At 40.9% G+C, this 18,012-nt stretch overlaps 1 protein-coding gene across 5 annotated transcripts in view; it reads right to left on the reverse strand.

Moving 5' to 3' along the window:
- rps6ka1 (ribosomal protein S6 kinase a, polypeptide 1) overlaps positions 1-18,012 on the reverse strand; it is a 57,624-nt gene that overhangs the window by 6,096 nt on the left and 33,516 nt on the right. For 3 of the 5 annotated variants that reach the window (XM_035941900.2, XM_023296013.3, XM_035941913.2), the window contains exons 3-13: positions 5,464-5,580; positions 5,247-5,328; positions 3,598-3,678; positions 3,356-3,435; positions 3,043-3,149; positions 1,595-1,632; positions 1,041-1,183; positions 863-933; positions 645-733; positions 476-540; positions 254-356 (exon numbers count right to left, since the gene is read on the reverse strand). In XM_035941900.2, the coding sequence (XP_035797793.2) occupies positions 254-356; positions 476-540; positions 645-733; positions 863-933; positions 1,041-1,183; positions 1,595-1,632; positions 3,043-3,149; positions 3,356-3,435; positions 3,598-3,678; positions 5,247-5,328; positions 5,464-5,580 (976 nt within the window). Of the gene's footprint in view, positions 1-253; positions 357-475; positions 541-644; positions 734-862; positions 934-1,040; positions 1,184-1,594; positions 1,633-3,042; positions 3,150-3,355; positions 3,436-3,597; positions 3,679-5,246; positions 5,329-5,463; positions 5,581-6,994; positions 7,429-8,378; positions 8,433-9,269; positions 9,374-18,012 lie in introns of those variants that run through there. The other 2 variants (XM_023296021.3, XM_023296009.3) reach the window with 2 other exon arrangements.

Genomic DNA, 18,012 nt, shown 5'->3' on the forward strand with positions numbered 1-18,012 from the left:
TTTGAAACGCACGGATTATTTATGAATGTATGGATTATTAATGAGTATTTCTCCAATAAAGCTTTATTGCACCTTATTGTTGCTGTAATCACCGCTGTGGCTCCTTTAAGTTAACGATGTCCTGTATTGATTTGTTTTTAAAACTTAGAGGGAAACACTACACAGACTGCTACAATGCTTTCAGCGAGGAAAATCAGACATGAAATCAATTATTAGAGCAATATCAGGCGAACTTGTAACCTTGATGTCTGACCTTTAGGTGTGCGGGAAGTGAACTCAGAATCAAAGTAGAAGGTGTCATCCGGACGTGCTACCGCTGGTCTGAATGGAGGCTTCACTTCTTTTCGGAAGAGTTTCTAAAGCAATAAAAGGCCTTTACTCACACTGTACAGTTTTGAACACCATGTGTGACAGCTACACTAAAAATTGCATTTTTTTTTTCATTTTTACTGCGAACATATTTCAAAGCCCTCACATTCCAGTCGATGGTGGAGAAGAAACCGTGCCGCTTAATCTCCTCTGCACCATCAGCACCAGATCCTGGAAAGCAAAACACATTAACATTTAGCAGAATCAATCTCAAAGAGAAATGAAACTATATCAGGTAGACATTGCCACCTGTGAAAGTCATGTTAGACACTGACCCAGTCTGTTGGTAGGATTCCTCTTGAACAAAGCCCTGAGAAGAGATTGGGCCTCTGCACTTAGAAACTGAGGCATTCCTAGACGCGCCCTGCAGCGAGAGACAGACGGCGCACAGCTTTAATTATGATAGCAAACACTGGGTGAGGCATCTGAACAGCTCTAGTGTGTGACAATAGGCTTCATGGTTGAACTGTTCTCGTACCCAGATGGTACTCACTTCAGGATCAGATTCATAGTCTCTTTGCGGTCCTTCCCTTGAAACGGCAGCGATCCTGTCAACATTTCAAACTAGGAAAGAAAACATACAAATCTAATCTTTATGCCTGAATACATTGGTGAAGAAGAATATTCAGTGTTGGCATGAAAATAACCTAACAGATTTTCCCTCTCCTTACCATTAGTACCCCAAATGACCACCAGTCGGCGCTGTGGGTGTGTCCCTGCCTGTTGACAACCTCTGGTGCCATGTACTCCACAGTACCACAGAAGGAATAAGCTTTCTTCTCATGATCAATGGCCTCTTTACACAAGCCAAAATCTGGAAAACACACCACAAGACATAAAGCAATGTTTGATGTGATGAAGATTATCATAAATTTTGCAGCAAAAAAAAAACTAAAACAAAAGAATTCCCTTCAACTTGAAAGTCATTTTGCAGCACTTAATCTTTGTCAGCATGAAGCTTAATCACAGTGACTTAAATATTGCCTGTCTAGAATCTCCTCAGGTCACCTGGGTTCAACTGCAGCAGGCCCCGGGGTAAATAAATGGTGGTAATCATTGATGACGATAAGATAAAGTATAATAATTAACTCAGGGAACATACATAGACCCATATACAGGGATCTGGAGTCTGCAAGATAAGGCTGTCACCCTACTGTGAGTAACGAAGGTCAATGAGGTGGAGGAGAGGAAAGAGTGTGTGTGTAGGAAGGAATAGGTGACTCACCTGTGAGTTTGATATGTCCCTCCTCATCCAGGAGAATGCTGGAAGGAAATCATGTGAAATGTTAGAATAATAAGAAGCTCTCAGAGGGTGTGACCTTTTCACTAATCAAGACATGACTGTAAATGTCACTTTATCTGTGGCAAACCTTGCTCTGCTCTAATCAGTGTTATCACTGGAAAAATATTACTTAAAACCTGTGAACATCAGAACCTGCCGGAGGGTTTGAAAGGTGTGTTATCTTTAAAAAGAAAATATTAAAATGAGCATATTTATCAAAGCCACAAACTGTAAAAACAGAGGGGATCATGAGGTTATCAAATTTCCGACAGTCCTTGAAATATCACAAGTGCAAATCATGACATTTAATGAAAATTGCTTTGTTCTACAAGTTTCATTTAAAAACAACAACAACAACAAAAAAAACTGTCTGCAGTAACCTAACTTTGTAAAAAAAAAAAATCTGAAAAAAAACAAGTTCACAGTGCAACTGGGAAGCCATGCTTCCAACATTCATGTGAAAAAAAAATCCAAGGACTATTTGGCTGAACTGGGCTGAAAAACTTGCTGTGTTTAAACATTACAGGCAGGAGACAAGTATGGGGGGAAAAAGAAGAAGAATATCTAAATCAGACACTGTTATTCCCACTATTGGTAAAATCTGAAGGCACTTGAAAAAAAAAAGCTGTACATGTTGATTCCTGTGTTTTTTCTTCTTTTTTTGTAAAATAAATAACCAACAAAATTTAACTTTTTTTGATTTACTACATTATAACTTTAGTTACCTTGCACAAAGGGCATTTTTGAGTTCTCTCTACTTCTAGCCATGCTTGTGCTCCATCCATATAGATGCAAGATTTATACTGCAGTGAAAACGAACCCGCCGAGAGTAAAATGGGAAAGGGCAGACATTGGTAAATAAATATCAACAGCTCAGTGGCACTCATGTACCATAAAAGTAACAATGCTGCAATTAAAATAGAGATGAGGAAGACCACAGGCTGACGTAAAACATACAGGATGCGGCACTTAAAACCGCTTTGCAAAAGTATGACAAGACAGAAATGCATGAATACTGGCTGTTAGACCAAAAGAATACTCAGAATTTATTTTAGCAAAGAAGATCGATCATTTGAAATGTCTGCACTGCAAACAGACTGCAACAGTCGAGTAACTTCTAATATGGCAGAAAGGCTTTGTGACAATTCCAGGGTCTGAACTGCAAAAACATTCCTGCTGTCTAGGTTGCTAGCTGGCGCATAATTTACTTCAAATTAAAAACCTTTTTGGAGAGCTTTGCAGCAGGAATAACAGCTTTCTCAAAAGATTGCAAACTGTATGCACGACTGAGCATAATTCCACAGCTGTTACAAAAAAATCCAGTTGAAGCTCATGAAATATGCAGTTTTTTTGTGAATATTCCTGTTGCGGTGACAGTAGCTGGCACTTACTTTTCAGGTTTGAGGTCCCTGTAAATGATGCCCAGGCTGTGGAGGTGGTCCAGTCCTAATGCCAGCTCTGCTAGATAAAACTTCACATCCTCCTCTGTGAACATCACCTGGAAAGGAATGAGAGATATCCAGAGAGGAGGTGAGACACGGGAAAAGAGAGAACGAAATAATGAGGAAGAATAACCACCACAAGAGAGAGAAAATGGAGAGATAATAGATAAATATTTGTCGGCCAAGTAAGATAAATGGCTGGAGGAAAACAAAACCTGACCTCAGGCCAGCAAAACACCACAATTTCATGAGTCGCTCTCACCTCTTTAGAAAGTCTAGTGAAGAGATCTCCTCCTCTGAGGAAGTCAAGGATCAAGTACAACTTTCCTTCAGTCTGGAAAGCTACAAAAACACACGTTTCAGATACAGTTCTGATTTAACTAGAAACCTGGAAACATGAGTAAAGTTTCAGGGATTTAAAGCGATAAAAAATAATCAAATCAGTAGAGACAATCGCATTAATACTATCAAGTGAAGTGACATAAAAGCATCAGGTTGACTCACCGTAGTGCAGTTTGACAACAAATGGGTGGTTGACGTCGGCCAGGATGTCTCTCTCCATCTTGGTCCTCACACGATCCCTCACTGATGGATGAATAAGAGTTTAGCGTGTAAGTCATTAACAAATATGCATTATAAAATCAATTTGAAAATCCAACAACAGAAAAGTAACCTGACAAAGCCCTCCAACCCACTGTGGCATGTGAGAATAACCATGAAGAAATACACGCTTTCACGTTGCCTCACAATAAATGATACAACTCTTTGCTGATTCACATTTGTAGAGGCTGTCGGGCGGCGCTGAGTTTCAGCGAAAGCCCTCGGTTGGTATTCGAGCTTAGTGGAGCTGTCTGACTTAAGATGTGTTTGGTTTTGGATTAAAAATACACCACAGACTAAGACCACTGTTGCGCTTTCAGCATGTTGATGATTTGTCTCTTGCTTGTTCGCGCTGTTTTAACTAAATGGTGATAAAATCAAACCCAGAACTACAGCATGAGGAATGTTGATTCTGACAAAAAAAAAAAAAAAAGAAGTGTAAATCTGCACATTGAGAACTAACCACATCATTTTGGGAGAGCGTGTGAACAAATCTGATGTCCTGATGTTTACCAAGAGGTGAAGAGACCACCACACCAGCTGTGTGCAGAGATGAAAAAAAACCCACTGAAAGCTGCGGTGGGCTTATTCTCATATATTACTGTACAGAGCTGCCTTTGAGTTACAGGAAAAGCAGACACCCTCTCACATGAAACTGATGGTTACAATGACTTCATAAAAATGAAAGCGCTAAAAACCCAAAAGGAAAGCTTTTTTGAATTGATTTAACGTTAACCAGCTGCAAGAGGTGAAGCTCAACAAACAAATAATTCGGGTGACATTTATGTATTGCTTATTTTGTCTGACTTACAACCCCAAACCCTAAATTATGAATTTTTCCCAGAGATAAAACAGAGAAAAGCAGCAAATCTTAAAATATGAGGACCTGGACAGATAAATGAATCAAATAACTGCTGCAGCACCAAGTAAATACACACTAAACACTGTAATTCATGCAAATAGGAGGGGATGTCTATCATTTTATTTGCTTCTCTCAATAAGCAGATGTGTCAGATCAGCTGCAAGGCATCTCTCCTGCAGATGGTATTGGTTTATAAACAGGCTTACATATATATTTGAAGTCATAAAAATTCCAACATTTCAGCTACAGAAGCTTTCTGGCCCTAATGCCGTGGCTCCATGAATATACATGCAGATCATTTGTAGAGAGGCGGCACCATCACTACGCTTCCACTATTAATATATGTACAAGGCTTGAGAGCAGCATGTAAATGGTGCGTATGTGCTGTGTAGATCCGCTCTGCAAACAGAGGCATGACACCATTTATTTTTCTTGTATCAGCTGGTGGTTTCTTGGTAACTTCTGTTTTCAGATGTTAGATGTCACAGTTCTGTACTGGGTTCGAAAACTGAAGGAAATCCCAAAGCAAAAGCTGACCTCCTTTTCCTTTTTTTCTCTCTCTCTTCTTTTTTTGCCTGTGCTGCAGTTGATCTACACTGCTCACATTATGGGTTCAAAGCAACCAAAATGTAGCCCGATATACCCTCCCCACTGTGATAACATCATTGAAGCATATGGCAGGTTTCTGTACCTTTAAGTGTGGCCTTCTTCAGGACCTTCATGGCATAGAGCTGGTTGGCATCAGGAGGGGTCACCTTTCGCACCAGGAATACCTGCAAAAAAGCACAAAAAACACAGAAATATCCTGTTAAAATCAGAGTATATTTGCAGCTCAGGGAATGAGAGTGAAAAAGTATGAAGATATGCAATACCAGACAATGAGAGAGACAGTAGTTACAGTGTGTTACCTTGCCAAAGGATCCCTGCCCCAATACTTTGAGAAGTTCAAACTGGGAGGCATCCGCCTTCTCTGAGCCCTCTTTGACCACATGGGTAATATTGATCTCCTTGATGTCTCCATCTTCCTAAAAGGAGTAAAAAATAAAGGAGAGAAAGTACAATAAATCAGTCAGTGAACACAAAACAACTGGCTCAGAAACAATGACGATATTGTGTGTTTGTTAGAGTACTGTGAAAGTCAGAAAATGTCAGAGTCGGTTTGCTGTGTTCTTTCGTGGGAGTGTCTCCTGCTGTAAATAGCACTATATCAAAATAAACACTTGAGAAAGAGGAAGCACAGTAAAAAAGTGAGATGTGTGGGTAAGTATGAGTGATTACACCTAAAGCTGTTCTCTGGAAATGATAGCGACTGCAGCATTAAACTGAAGTGTAACAGTAAACCACTGGTGCACTCTTACAAAGGTGCAATCCACAATAATGCAGTTGTTCTCTTTCTTGGACACAGTCTGTACAACATCAACCTTGACTTTCTGATCAGAGACAACTTCACAGGTTGTTCACAGGGTGGAGCAGCGCTGGCGCTTCGCTACGTGAACTCTGGCTGCTGACCTCATGGAAGCCTCAACCACAACTTGCCAACACCCTACAGAAAAGCATCAAAGCAACAACAACATCAACAAATCTCTTTCTAGATGCTTTTTTTTTCCAGTTTTGCCCTGTGGTTCATGCCCCGGGCTTCGGGTGAGGCTCAGCAACGTTGTTACCCTCCAGGAAGTATTAGCACTGCAGTTAAAGGGGAAAAACTGCTTTATTCATTTCTACCTGTGAGGTACAAAGCTGGTTATGGTGCATAATTTCAAAATGTGGAACTAGAAAGTAAGACATCCCATCTATGTTACAGTTGATCACAGAACAGTCATCTGATAGAACGCACGTATTACAAAATAAAGCTCTGTGGTTGATGATTATTGCAATTGGTAACGGTCATATATAAAGAGCATTAAGCTCCAACTGACATCATGTGCATTGTCTATCAAGAAAAAAATACCACAACAGTGATGATTATTGTTTGCTGTTTCTCGTTTCCGAGAACAAAAAAAAGCAACTTTAAATGACCAGTTAAAGCACAAAAGTGGAACTTATGAGTATTTGTCATTATTTTAAGTATTTTCCAGCTCAACCTATATGAAATAACCTAAAAGCAACATTTATAATAAATGATTTAACTCAATTATCAGATGAAACCAGCACTTTTAGCTTCTGAGGAAAGTTTCAACAAAATGTCAGCAGCCATCACCACAGATCACAACAGCCTGGGACTTTATTTGACAACAGGAAACCGGTGTTAGTTGCAGGTTTCAGCTGCAACTTGTTTCTACACAACCACTGATACCAGTAAACACAAAGACTGATCTGAACGTTGCAGCATCAATAAATCCCTCATTTCTGCTTGTTCAATTAAAAAACGACAGTGCTGAGTGACAGCAGCTTTCTGGAGATCGACAACTCTAATTGTATCAAGAGGAGGTGTCACTTTACCGTCCACTGGTTCCCTGGTGCAGGTAAAGTGATGTTGTCTGTTGCAGCTGTTGATATGCAGCTGTTACGGTGAGCAGAGCTGCCAGCCAAGGATTTATTCTTTCGGAACAGGTAGAGGAACAGCAAGCGACTCAGGTTGAACTTTCTCTTGTCCTTCTCCATCTCAGCACTTCCCAAACGGTTTTATCATCCTGCCCACGTCCATAACAAGGCAAACCCTGTTCTACCTGGCATAGATCATCTCGTTTCACCGCAAGCACACTTTAGACTCATTTGTGCACTCTTGTTAGGATTAGCTCTGTGGACTGCAGGTAAATGTGGAAAAATCTCTCAGCCTCTGCACTTTATTCTGCTGCAGGGGCCTCCTGTTCTAACTTTTTTTTTTAATGCTTCAGCTTCATTTTCTCTTGCTCTCCCTGTCTGTGTTGGTCTGATCACACCGGTGTGTCCTCAAAGAATGACTTCAGCTGAAGTGAACTGGAACCGAAGCAGGCAGGAAGGAAGAGCCTGCTCATATTCTCACAGTCCTGCACCCAGCTTGTCACACACTCTCACACACAGACACACATCTGTGGCCAAGAGAGAAAGAGAGAGAGAGAGCTAACCAGAAAAAGAGAGAGAGAGAGAAAGAAGTGCAGCTTGAAACTCAAAAAACACAGGTGGAAATAGCGATTTAAAAACAAAGCAAAAGCGTCTTTGCTCCTCTGGGTAACAAAATACTGCAACATATGGTTAAATGTATTTGTTATCAGTGATCGCCTGGATTCAAAGGTTCAACTGTGTGCCACTTCCCTTTACCCATAATTCCATAAAGTAGAAGCTAGAGGAAAAGGGAAGGGAGGCGTACGGAGGATGATGTGTCCCTCTCAGTGTCAACACAGTGGAGGGGATTCAGATGACTGGCTGTCTGTGGATGACATACATTTTCCTGTCTGTGGATACGCATGTTCCTCTCTTCCCTCTCGTAATGGTCTATTCCTGCTCATCCTGTCCCTTAAAACAGATCTTCCCGGTCCTAGAGTGACCTCTTTACCCCCCTTTCCTCTTTTGCTCACTTTATTGCTCTTTACATGGTAAACAGCACTTTAACCCGAGAGAAGCAGCCGTTACACCCCCATAGAAATACAGCGCATGAGTCAACTTCTCGTTTGACCAAACAGAAGTGCAGTGGCAGCTTTTGCTCGGAAAAGGGTGGATTTTTTTTAAATATTGCTGTGATTGGTGAAATTTTTTGAGGGCAAAGAGACACAAAAGAGTGTTGCAGTCTGAAGTGGATAAAATGCAGCAGCGAGAGACAGTAATGCTTGTTTAGCGAAAGAGGAGCTGCAGATTGACGGAAACACAACAACTGTACAGGACGAGTGGTTGGTTGGTGAGAGCTTACCTCGGCTCTAATATTGGCAAAGTCCCTCTCTATCCAGGTGATATGAGACTCGTTCTAGGGGGTGTTTAAATGCAGCAGTTAACATAAGTGACATCGAACACATTTGGTTTTAAAATAAGACAATTTTACCACAAAGGGTTCTCTCCTTTTTACAAAAATAAAGACAAACGGGACTCAAATGCACACGTTTTTTTTCTCTCAAACACACTCAGAGGTAGAAGAGGGTGAGATGGTGATGGTTGCCACACTGCTCACAGGAAACTTCTCTTCCCTCCCGGTTCTCGCTTCCTCTTTTCTTGAGCCGATCTCATTTCCTTCCTGCTTTGATAACTCCAACATGCTAATACCGGGGAGCCGAGTTTCTCTGCATAACGGATAACGCATAGATTTTAAAATTCAACCAACATATCTGAATGATCACATGAAGATGCCGGCATTGCCCAGAAATTACTGAAATTTTTTCAACATAAAACGCATGATGTGTTGAACTGAAATGAGTCTGCTTCTTGTTTTGTGACCTGTAATGATTTGCTGAACAGTTTCAATTATATTGTGCTGGCAGGAATGTTTTCCTGCAAGAATGTTCCCAAATTAGCACTGGCTTGTAAATCAATCGCACTCGCAGAATGAAAAGGACAAACCGGCGAACTAACTTTTTACGATTTGGTGGAAGATCCTCAATCCTGCTGCGTTTCCTCTCACTTCACAGCAGGGACAACCTTCCCATCCACCCTCACAGAGGAAACCCCTTCCTCTCCTCCCAAAGGCTCACACCACACACAAACAGCTGCTTTAACTTTTAGGCAAATCCCCTGCCACCACAAACACTCACACACCGACGTCAGCCTCACATCAAGTGAACAAACACACATGAAAGCAGCGACCACTTGCCTCTCTTATGCGGGTTTTGGTGCGAAATATGTGCCTCCACATGTCTCTGACCAGATATTTCCATGTCACTGACGCTGTCGCTGGTGTCAGTGAACCTCTGCGACACTCTTATAAATGCACAGCGTCTGTGTCAGTTAGCCAACACTTTTTGTATGCAACACCGCACTGACAAAGATACTATCTGTACGCACAAACACATATACACACACACACGCACATACACACACACACACACACACACACACACACACACACACACACACACACACACACACACACACACACACACACACACACACACACACCAAAATGGGAAGTGAGGTGAAGCTATAAAAATGTATTTGAGCAGCAGACTGATTTGTTCTGGACAGTGTAGGAGGAAAAGGCTCCAAAGCTGCAGAAACTGGCACTTTGGAAGCGTTTTTTAAAAAATGTTTTCATTGTGAAAAAGAAATGGAGAAATGCTGTGGAGCTGCGGGGAGAAAAGTAGTTCAAGACAACTATTTCAAACACACAAAGTTTTCCAAACAGACAAAAAGCCATGACTTTGCAGATTTAGGTTCTCTGTATGATTCCACAAGGTCCCAGAGTAGAGAAGGAAACTGATCCAGGCTTATCTTGAATTTGAAAGAGTCTACAGAAAAGGACAAACCTGTTTGAGGAATTTCCTTTGACAACTCATCTAGCCAAACTCCAAGAAATCCTAAACTACTATACAATAAACATATCAGATATGACTGTTGAGATGATGTTCTTTCACTGCTAAAACAAAATAATTCAATGTAGCTGTGGTAATTAGGAGCACTGTGTGAGTCACCATGTGCAGCTTCTGAAACTCGATAGATGAAACTGCAAGATAGCGGATGTATTGCATATCACAGACAGACGTGGTGTAATGCTCACTGGTAAACACAAGGGGCCAGTGCAGGTTTACGGCCTTGTCCGGTAGCCAGTGTTTCAAAGACGAGTAAAGAAGATCGAAGCTTTGGCCAAGTAAGGGCATGTTCACATTGTTAGCTCATGTCTCATCCCAATCTCAGTGCTGGCTGTGACATCAATTACAGTAAGGGAGAGAGAGAGAGAGCGGGACAGAAAGGGAACACGTGGGAGGTGAAGCAGGCTGGAAAGCTGTCCCAAAACTGTCCAATCACAGCAGAAAAGGTCACACAGGTTGAAACCGTACCACAGCCACGTCTTGTCAAAGTGTCACAAAGCAATTCCCCTAAACTGCTCGATACGATGGTCAGGTTTAGAGAGGAGAGTCAAAAAAGAAGAACCCAAACAGTGCATGAGTCTGAAAGAGGCTGTGAGCTACTGCATGTAAAAAACACAACGCAGTTACAGTATTTGTCTCTGTCTCTTTTCTGGAACATGAAGCAGAGGCACCTGCATGTTTTCAAATGCACGACCGCTCTGACTGAAAAAAAGAGGACGTGAAAAGAGAGAAAGTCCAGAGGGGGAGCCTAAATGACGGAGTGTATGTGGACGGAGACAGAGCAGTCTAAACATCCATCCAACCGACCGTGGTTCAGGCCTATTACTGTGAAAACAAATACCCCAACACTAGATTCTGTCTGCATGCATACTCAGGAGTCCAGTCCAGTACACTGCATAGGTACTCTGCAGCGCTACTGTCACTATGACTAAGATTTTCTGATTACATAATTAGAGCACAGAGAAGAAGAGACTCTTGAAAATACTGTAGGCAGTATATTAAAATTTTGCCACTATGAGAGCATGCATCATATTTTTAATTCACTAGTTTTTATTTGTCACATGGTCGTACAATGTGTGTGCAGTGAAATGCAAAGTGACTCTTCTCAAGGCTGTGCACCAAAAAGACATTTTAAAAAGGACAATTAAAAAACCCAATATGTCTTCTCTTGTAATTTTAGAACATTCTAAGCTAAGAAGCCGAATGGAGTATTTTCTTCCAATTCTCTTGGACGTACTACTACGACTGGGACTGAATAGTACTCTGTAGGACAAGAGCAAGCCATGTTTAATTCCATATCTTGTGCATGGATCATCAGCTTGGAAAAATAACGACTTCTTTTTAAGGTATTTTTTGGCCTTATGGCAAGATGTACTATGTAATAAATATTAATAAGCTGGAAATACTAGTTTTGTTAAAGTTTAGACAGTTTGTGACCATTTCACTTTCTAAAGAGTGCAACTGCTGATACCACTCTCAGTTATATTTTTGAACTATTAGTCTTTTAATGTACAAAATGTCACACAATTATAAAAAAATGTTCATTAGAGTTTTTTTCAGAGACTTCAGATAGCTTCTTTTTTTTCTGACTAACAGTCAAATATCCAAAAATATCAGCTTACAATTCTGTAAAACTGACATAAGAAGCAAGCCATCAGTAAAAGATGGGGAATGAATGAAAATTGCTGTTTTTCTTCAAAAGTAAAATCAGTTATAAAAATAGTTTGATTAGATTAACTTACTAGCAATTGACTAATCACTGACTTGACCTGCTGTTTCAGTTCTAAAACCCTCCATGGTTCATTAATAGGAACTACTTTTTGAGTTTAGTTGTGTTCATCCTCCTCCAGTCTGGCACCTGCTTTGTCCCTCCCACGGACTGTTTGCTGAGAATCCCAATAAATTCTTTTAGGACCAACCCCTTCAGTCCTGTTCAGTGACAGTCTGGCAGCTTGAAGTGCACATTTGGGTTTGACTTGTGTAATTGAACCCGTTTTTCTGCTTGAAAATCTAGTTCAAATGCAGTTTGTGTCCATCGCTTATAACTGATTAATAGTTCAATAAGACCATATTAACTAACAGTAAATAAAGTCATTATTTCCCATGTATATGCACTTTTAAAATAGTGCCTTGTTAGAAAGTGTAATCTGTTTTTCTGTTTGAATTTTCACACTAAATAGAGAATGTTACACGTTTAATAGCATGACAGGTTTAGAGTTCTAATAATTGTGGAAACATGTAGCTTAAACTGTGGAATGTGTGTCTACATCTCTACAGTATGACTAAAGCACTGACATTGGAATTTCAAGAGTTTCAAAAGGTCTGTGTTTGTGTGTTTGTACACGAGCATCCAGACATGTCTGCAGACAGGTACCCAAAACTGTCAGGTAAGAGACAAGACTGTCTCTCCTTGTTTTTATCATCCTGAAACTCGCCTTCTCACCTCATATCCGAAGGCAGGGACCAGAATGATACTTTATTTTGGATGGCAGGACTGATTCATTCATTAAACTAACTCCTCTCCCAGTTAATTATCTTTTTTGTTATTTGTCTGATAAACAGGCTGTGTCTGCAACACACCTTCTTTCCATTTCACACAAGCCCCTCCATCTGTCCTCCTTCAGTTTGTCCTTTACCCCATGTCCCATTCGTTCTCTCACTTCCTGTGTTTGTCCTCTAGCGACACCTGCTCTGGCAGTCGTGACTGACAGGTGGGTACACAAAAAAGGGAAGGAGGTAGAAGAGGAGTGGACAGAGGAGTGCTGCAGATGGACATTCGCCTGGTTCCAGTGCAACCCTTAGTCACCCCATCACAGTGCTTTAATGCCAGCTTAGCCTAGGGCACTCAGTAGGAGAGCAGATTTGAAGAACGTCATAAAAGAAGACACAAATGGAGAAGAAAAATAAAAAGTTCAGCTTCAAGCTGGCAGACTAACCCAAAGGCTTAGAAAGCATACAGAACAAGCAGCCTATTGGGAATACCTCTAGTCTTAATCCCTCACTGCTTAATGTGATTATCTCCGTCTGTGCCAGTGCGGCTGCTGTTATCCAACAAGAAAGATGGAAGACAAGAGCTTCACCCACAGTATAGTATTAGGAAAAAAGGAGGGAAAAAGATTTCTTAGGAGGACTATGATAAAGAATAATACTTTTCACTTCGCCTTGATTACAAGCGACAGTTTTTTAAATCAGTGTTGCTCAGAGCATTTAAACACAACACATTAGAAGAAAATACTGAATACATTAAAAGGAAGGATGACAGATTAGATGGTTTGCAACGAGTAACATGTTTTGAACCTTGACCCATTGGTGGAAGTTTCCCCTCTGGGGTTAATATCCATTCTTTAGCACACTGCTCCATCTGTCACATCTGCTCACAGACAAACAACCAGATCTGGAATCAAAAGAAGCCATTTTACAATACGCTGCACAAAACAGAATCAGTGACTGACAGCAGCAAGTGACTGGTGAGAGAGGTGTCACGGCTGGCACAGATGCAACTTTGATGCTAATCACACAAACAAGTGGAAGGTGGACACGACAGGAAATGTAACAGAGGAGAGCACGAGATTAGCACAGATGCTCCAGGAAATCCTGTGTTGGCATCTGTAATGTTAATAGCAGCGGCAAGGATAGCAGTAAGATGATAGGCAGTTCAGCGCTGGGCCAGTTGACAAGAGGCCATAACGGCCTTGTGTAATACCCAGAGAGGCAGCCATGGTCAATAAATAAATAAATAAATAAATAAATAGAAGAAGAACAGAAATGGCAGGCAGGGAGTAGGAGAGGACAAAAGAGAGGCAGATAAATGGTACAGATAGAGGAGATGGAGGGAGAGAAGGAAGTGTGGATGCTGGTAATATACAGAATGAGGTCAGTGGAGTTTAAGCTAAGCTGGCTGACTGCAGAGGAAATGCGTGGCAGACTACAGCATGATGCAGCACCGTTCAAGGAACACAGAGAAACATCTGCATTGTTACACACAGACTACAACCCGTAAACACACAAACAATAACATCGCCGGAGCTGGTCGTCATTCCTCTTGAATTTCTTTCATCATCACGTAATCGTTTCCACTCTCACACCCTAAATGGTCCACACATTAAATAGTGCGTTTTAACCTTAGCTTCCAAAGTGCTTCACGATGTGTTTCTCATTCACATACATACTCTCACAGCAGCGGTGGCTGAGGCACTCAGATGTACTATTGGTATTGTTTGTGTTAAAAGACTCGTGATAATCAGTCTTGTCCCAGGGATCAGTGTCCTGAAGGAATTTAATGAGAAGATGGATTTGACTTTGTAAAACATACCTAGAAGTTAGCTGTGGATGGAGTCCAGTTCCCCAAGATGTAATGGAAAAATCCCCTTATTTCAATGAAAAGCACACACGGAGGTAGTTTTTGATTTGCTAATGGCCTCTGATGGCTAAAAATGAAGCATTCATTAATTGGTAAACATAATCCATTTTATGTGTGTAATTACAATAGAAATTCCATAGAAGACGGAGGAGATTTTGAGAGGCTATATTTATTTCAATTAAAACTGTAATGATTGCTTTTTTGATGCCTAGTGGCAGCAGAAAAATCTGTTAAGCAAGCAGTGACCAAAGAGTGTATATAAAAGATGGACAGCCCAGTCACTTTCACTTTTGACTTCAAGCTGTATTATTTATAAAGGCCAGCAGGGGGTGACTCCTCTGGTTGCAAAAGCAATCACACTGTATAGAGGTACTTTTTCACTTGATTTTTTTTACCTCAGTAAACATTTTCCTAGTCAGTTTATGGTCTCAACCACAAGTTTTGAGTCTTTTTCAAAAGAGGAAGATCTTTTTTTTCCTGGTAAATTATGGACTCATATAATATTACAACAGACTATAAAGCAGAGTACACATCAGGGTGTGGCTACCTTGTGATTGTACCGTATGGGTGTGGGGAGTTCCCAACCTTTCCACGAAAATTTAGCCCAAAAGTTGATGGAGGACAGTCTATGGTTCCGACATCATAAGGCTGACATAGTTGATGGGCCGTAAAATGAAAACAGTGAGGTTAAAAAAAGCTAAAATAATGAAAATGTAATTAAATAAAACAAAAAATACTGAAATTCAAAAGATGCACAAAGCATTGCTTTTGTGAGGCTCACTGTTGCTGCTAAATTGAGATAAGAATTAAAGGAGAAAATGAACATGACTTGTGCATTTGCCAGAGATGCTGGGAATATGACAGATGGGATAGGCGCAGCCAGAATTTGTCAGTATTTGGTTGGAGGCTGGTGAAAATTGTGAAACCCTGACTTTGACCATGTATGTTAAATCAGCATGAATTTAAGGCCTTGTGAAGTCAGTTTTTTTCTAACAAGGCTCTGCATCCTTGCACTCAACACACAGCCAAGATGATAAAGTGTGTTGCTGCTATCACAAAGAGCAACTTAATTGCTGAAAAACTGGCAATTAGGAGTCAGTATTACAGTGACATAATAGTATGAAAAAATCTCAACAGATAAAGTCTAGAGGGGTAAATGCTGCATGTCTTCATTCTGAGATGGATCTCTGGTTTTACTGACTCACTGGGGATTATGGACTATGAAATGAGAGAAACTTTGCATTTCCCGTACTGCTTGTGGCACTGCTGTCATGGCAACGCAGGTCAAAGGTTACATGCTTCTGGGTGGAACACTTAAAACTGCTGAGAAACAGAAACAGACAGAGGGAATATAAAGAAGAAATACAGCAACGAGAACACACATCACACTTGAAAAGATAAAAGAACAAATGGGGAGGAAAAAAACACAGCTGAGGTTCGGTTAAAGCAAAAGAGAGAGAAAGGGCACAGCATAGAGAACAAACACCATCAGCATCCATATTAATGAAAGGATGAGAGGAACTGGTCGGAACATTTTCCTTAAACGACCCTGCAAGGGAGAAGCGTGAAACTATGGCAACTGTGTTTTCTCCATCTCCATCTCCCGGCATTCTCTTTGTAAGACAAGAGGTGGTACGAGAGGCAAGGCCGTAGACACACAGTTAACATTTTTTCGACGATGCTTCCAGGTAACATTTGCCAGCCTCCATCTTCACAAATAGAGCACTTTTGTGCTTTCACACTCTCCTTCAATGTGAAATTTGATGCCAGAACCCTCTTGTGCACATCACCCATGCTGCATGAGAGTGGATTTCGCTGTGTTGATTCTGGAAGAAATATATTACGATGGCCTTTAAAGGTTGGCAATATAACTTGTGACTCTAATATCAGGGACCTTTCAGAACACACAGACTTATCTGTAGCACAATGCACACATGCACACTTGGTGATTAATGGGGCCGACGGTCTGTCAGAGCTTCCCCTGCGGAATCGCTACTATAACCATGAATGTGTATGTTTTGTGTGCATATGCATTTTAAGCCTAACTGATCTGTGAATGAAAATCCCTATTAGGATTTATGAGAAGTGTGTGCTCGTGTGCGTCCGCTCCTGTGTGTGTATGCGTTGTCATAAACCTTTTTCTTTCTGGCAGCACAAGTCGCAATCAGGGCTTAGCGACGCCAAGGGCACAGTAACCATGACAACTAGGCCAATAGCATCCATGAATGGATGGAGGAGGGGATGAAGTGAATAGATGGATGGATCGTGAGTGTGAGGGGCATCTAGTTCAAGTCTAGCGGTTTTTAAAAATCTCTTTTGTCTTTCATATTTAACGGTGGGAGAAGCATGAGCAGACAGGAGACAGACCCTCTGGCTAGTCAAGTTTACTTGAAAGAGAAGAACAAGGTGAATGGTGATATTGTTATCAAGACTGTATCATTCACAGGCTACAGATGAATATTCTGATTCAACTTTGACTGCATTGTCAGTTTACACAGATTTACTTTACAGTGATTCGGGTCAATGGGACTTTTACTACCACTACTACTGGATCAGAGGTTGGGAACCAGTCGTTATTAAACAATTTAGCCCTCTAAACCCCAAGTTTCTGGGTGTCTTTTGCTTCTGCAACATTTTTACTCACTGTGGGCTCATATTTCACTGCAATATAAAGTTCTGCACCTCTATGGAAACAGTACAAAACAATTAAAATTGAATATCTTTATCTACTTTATAAAAAAGGAAAAACCTGGACTCAACATGGATAACGTTTTTCCAAGTACCTACACATGTTGAAAATGCTGGGGTAAAAAAATGGGGGCTCCGTATTTGTCTTCATTTCTTTCATATTTGTCTGGCCTGTGTAAACACAGCCTGCAGTTCATCCAAGTTCAGATGAAAATTTCTAGAATTTTTGTCATGTGACTCGTGGTCACAGCTGAGTCAGTCATGGCTTCATGGTTTTTCACACTTTCACAGAATTTTTTTGTCTTTGCAAAATCTAAATAGAACAGCGTATTTGTGGCAAATTTGTTGACATGTCACAGATGACTGAACCATCAGAATGCTGAAAATACATAGATTTTTTTCTGTTTTTACAGTTTCTTACACAGTTTTTTTTTTTTTTTTAAGATTACATGCCCTTCAAAATTGCCGGCAGGTGTTCAAAGGTTAACTGGTTCGTTTACAACCCGTCTGATTATGTTGCTTGCCACATCGGACTTTGTTACTGCGATGTTGCTGTGATCCAGATCTTATGACTGAGAGCCTGAGAACTTCAATAAACCTAGACAGGGTTTTTCCTGCCTCGGTAAGGCAGTGAGCCTGTGTTAGCCTGTTTGACAGAAATCTATGCATCTCCTGTTATTTCCAAAATGGGGCACTCAAACGCTGCTTTTTAATGATTGCTCGTAGCAAAATGAATACTTTCAGATGATTCAAAAGACTCTTGATTAGGTGATAAAAGATGAGTTCAGCAGCACTCCATGAAAACAGAGAGCCATGAAAATCAACTATATGGCTGAGGGGCAAGAAGAGGGAGGAGAGTAGCAGAGGTTATATTGTGTACAAACACATCCAAAGATTTAAAGCCCCTTCTAGAACAGAGGCAGGCTGGGTAATTGGGCTGTAAACCATATCTCCCAGCCTCTGCGTGCGTTTGTGTGTGT

This window comes from Amphiprion ocellaris, chromosome 20, assembly GCF_022539595.1.
Source record: "Amphiprion ocellaris isolate individual 3 ecotype Okinawa chromosome 20, ASM2253959v1, whole genome shotgun sequence".
NCBI lineage: Eukaryota > Metazoa > Chordata > Actinopteri > Pomacentridae > Amphiprion > Amphiprion ocellaris.